The sequence below is a fragment of the Cicer arietinum genome, chromosome 3 (assembly GCF_000331145.2).
Source record: "Cicer arietinum cultivar CDC Frontier isolate Library 1 chromosome 3, Cicar.CDCFrontier_v2.0, whole genome shotgun sequence".
Classification (NCBI taxonomy): domain Eukaryota; kingdom Viridiplantae; phylum Streptophyta; class Magnoliopsida; order Fabales; family Fabaceae; genus Cicer; species Cicer arietinum.
The window spans coordinates 34,297,168-34,301,296 of NC_021162.2; the positions used below are offsets into that span (position 1 = coordinate 34,297,168).

The following is a 4,129-nucleotide window of genomic DNA, read 5'->3' on the forward strand; positions in this document are numbered from 1 at the left end:
ACCAACGAGTCGCACACTAAGCATAGCAATTCCTTCACTATAAAATTATTAATCAAATTTTTTTATTCAATCTTATAAAATTTTTCATTTATTCTTTGGGAATAAGAATGTAGTAAGATAGTCATTTTTTCTTTTACCTAAACACGGAACATTAAACATAAGGAAAAGTTTTCTATTCTTTGTTTAGAAATATCCAAACTTTGATTCCTAATACTCCATAAATAGTTCGAACTGGATAAGAACAATAATCGATTTTAGCTCGAATGGTTTGTAGAGGAACCCTACCTTCTCTGATCCATTCTACACGTGCAATTTCTTTTCCGTCGATACGTTCATTTATCTGTATATTCTTATTGCTTTACAACTGATAATAAGATTCTTTTTTATTTCAGTTGCTATAATTATTTGACCATATAGATCTTTCTTTATATTTTCTATTTTGACCGGTTCTTTATATCCAGATAATGGCAAGCGATGAGTAGGTTATTAGTTCTTTAGTAATAAATTCTACGAATTTTTGTAGAAATTTAACCACTCTAAAAAAAAACCAACGAGTCGCACACTAAGCATAGCAATTCCTTCACTATAAAATTATTAATCAAATTTTTTTATTCAATCTTATAAAATTTTTCATTTATTCTTTGGGAATAAGAATGTAGTAAGATAGTCATTTTTTCTTTTACCTAAACACGGAACATTAAACATAAGGAAAAGTTTTCTATTCTTTGTTTAGAAATATCCAAACTTTGATTCCTAATACTCCATAAATAGTTCGAACTGGATAAGAACAATAATCAATTTTAGCTCGAATGGTTTGTAGAGGAACCCTACCTTCTCTGATCCATTCCACACGTGCAATTTCTTTTCCGTCGATACGTCCCGCAATTTGTACTTGAATTCCTTTTGTACCTGCCTGTTCAGCTAATTCAATAGCTTTTTTGATTGCTTTACGAAACGAAATTCTATTCTTTAATTGTCCGGCTATAAATTCTGCAAGAATATTCGGGTCTCTATAAGCATTTGGAATTCTTGTAATTGCAATGTTGATTTTTCGGTTCACACAATTCAATTTTTTTTTCACATTGATCTGTAATTCTTCGATTCTTCGAGGCTTACCCTCTAGTAATAACTTTGGAAGTCCCATATAGATTATGACTTGAATCAGATCGATTCTTTTTTTTATCTTTATTCGTCCAATTCCCTCGACACCAGAGGATATTCTTATCGTTTTTTGTATATAATTCTTGATACAATCTCGTATAATTTTATCTTCTTTTAGATTCTCGGAATAGTTTCTTGGTTGTGCAAACCAAATAGAATCATGACTTTGAGTTGTACCAAGTCTAAAACCAAGCGGATGTATTTTTTGTCCCATAATTCCTCACTGGTCTAGATAAAATGATACGTCTTATTTGTCTACTTTTTTTATATAAATATATCTTTATGACTCATTGACTTAGTTAGTTCAAATATATAGTGACTAGCATTTTCTGCTGCAGAATAAACCAATTCACAAAAAAATGGAATAAAATACTCAACTCCATAAAGCATAAGTTGTATTATCATAACTAGGGGTGGGAATAGGCCAGGCCAGACCAGACTTTGAAAGGCCTGAGCCTGACCTACGATAATTTTTTAGGCCTAAGCCTGGCCTACGGCCTATGATAGGCTTTTTTTTCGGTCTGAGCCTGGCCTACGGCCTATCATGGTTTGGCCTGTAAGCCTATTTAAAAGCCTTATTCACATTAAAAATAATTTTTCTAACAAAATAATTTAAAAAAAATATGAAACAAACACCTTTTAAATCCCTGCTGTATTCGAATACATTTTGCTACTGACTTGCTGTGTAGTCGAATACAGACTGTTGTATTCGAATACAGACATGCTGTTTTTGCCACTGACTTACTGTGTAGTCGAATACAGACTGCTGTATTCGAATACATTTTGCTACTGACTTGCTGTGTAGTCGAATACAGACTGTTGTATTCGAATACAGACATGCTGTTTTTGCCACTGACTTACTGTGTAGTCGAATACAGACTGCTGTATTCGAATACATTTTGCTACTGACTTGCTGTGTAGTCGAATACAGACTGTTGTATTCGAATACAGACATGCTGTTTTTGCCACTGACTTACTGTGTAGTCGAATACAGACTGCTGTATTCGAATACATTTTGCTACTGACTTGCTGTGTAGTCGAATACAGACTGTTGTATTCGAATACAGACATGCTGTTTTTGCCACTGACTTACTGTGTAGTCGAATACAGACTGCTGTATTCGAATACATTTTGCTACTGACTTGCTGTGTAGTCGAATACAGACTGTTGTATTCGAATACAGACATGCTGTTTTTGCCACTGACTTACTGTGTAGTCGAATACAGACTGCTGTATTCGAATACATTTTGCTACTGACTTGCTGTGTAGTCGAATACAGACTGTTGTATTCGAATACAGACATGCTGTTTTTGCCACTGACTTACTGTGTAGTCGAATACAGACTGCTGTATTCGAATACATTTTGCTACTGACTTGCTGTGTAGTCGAATACAGACTGTTGTATTCGAATACAGACATGCTGTTTTTGCCACTGACTTACTGTGTAGTCGAATACAGACTGCTGTATTCGAATACATTTTGCTACTGACTTGCTGTGTAGTCGAATACAGACTGTTGTATTCGAATACAGACATGCTGTTTTTGCCACTGACTTACTGTGTAGTCGAATACAGACTGCTGTATTCGAATACATTTTGCTACTGACTTGCTGTGTAGTCGAATACAGACTGTTGTATTCGAATACAGACATGCTGTTTTTGCCACTGACTTACTGTGTAGTCGAATACAGACTGCTGTATTCGAATACATTTTGCTACTGACTTGCTGTGTAGTCGAATACAGACTGTTGTATTCGAATACAGACATGCTGTTTTTGCCACTGACTTACTGTGTAGTCGAATACAGACTGCTGTATTCGAATACATTTTGCTACTGACTTGCTGTGTAGTCGAATACAGACTGTTGTATTCGAATACAGACATGCTGTTTTTGCCACTGACTTACTGTGTAGTCGAATACAGACTGCTGTATTCGAATACATTTTGCTACTGACTTGCTGTGTAGTCGAATACAGACTGTTGTATTCGAATACAGACATGCTGTTTTTGCCACTGACTTACTGTGTAGTCGAATACAGACTGCTGTATTCGAATACATTTTGCTACTGACTTGCTGTGTAGTCGAATACAGACTGTTGTATTCGAATACAGACATGCTGTTTTTGCCACTGACTTACTGTGTAGTCGAATACAGACTGCTGTATTCGAATACATTTTGCTACTGACTTGCTGTGTAGTCGAATACAGACTGTTGTATTCGAATACAGACATGCTGTTTTTGCCACTGACTTACTGTGTAGTCGAATACAGACTGCTGTATTCGAATACATTTTGCTACTGACTTGCTGTGTAGTCGAATACAGACTGTTGTATTCGAATACAGACATGCTGTTTTTGCCACTGACTTACTGTGTAGTCGAATACAGACTGCTGTATTCGAATACATTTTGCTACTGACTTGCTGTGTAGTCGAATACAGACTGTTGTATTCGAATACAGACATGCTGTTTTTGCCACTGACTTACTGTGTAGTCGAATACAGACTGCTGTATTCGAATACATTTTGCTACTGACTTGCTGTGTAGTCGAATACAGACTGTTGTATTCGAATACAGACATGCTGTTTTTGCCACTGACTTACTGTGTAGTCGAATACAGACTGCTGTATTCGAATACATTTTGCTACTGACTTGCTGTGTAGTCGAATACAGACTGTTGTATTCGAATACAGACATGCTGTTTTTGCCACTGACTTACTGTGTAGTCGAATACAGACTGCTGTATTCGAATACATTTTGCTACTGACTTGCTGTGTAGTCGAATACAGACTGTTGTATTCGAATACAGACATGCTGTTTTTGCCACTGACTTACTGTGTAGTCGAATACAGACTGCTGTATTCGAATACATTTTGCTACTGACTTGCTGTGTAGTCGAATACAGACTGTTGTATTCGAATACAGACATGCTGTTTTTGCCACTGACTTACTGTGTAGTCGAATACAGAC

The 4,129-nt window shown here is 36.0% G+C and overlaps 1 protein-coding gene across 1 annotated transcript; it reads right to left on the minus strand.

Annotated features, from left to right (window-relative positions):
- Positions 1–561: 561 nt before the first annotated feature.
- On the minus strand, positions 562–1,511 carry LOC101512066 (small ribosomal subunit protein uS3c). The gene has a single exon (XM_004514750.3). It carries the CDS (start codon positions 1,373–1,375, stop codon positions 719–721), a length of 657 nt encoding a protein of 218 aa, XP_004514807.1. The 5' UTR covers positions 1,376–1,511; the 3' UTR covers positions 562–718.
- Between the last annotated feature and the right edge of the window lie 2,618 nt (positions 1,512–4,129).

Coding starts and splice junctions, on each gene's coding strand:
- LOC101512066 (XM_004514750.3), bottom strand. CDS start 1,375: ATGGGACAAAAAATACATCCGCTTGGTTTTAGACTTGGTACAACTCAA.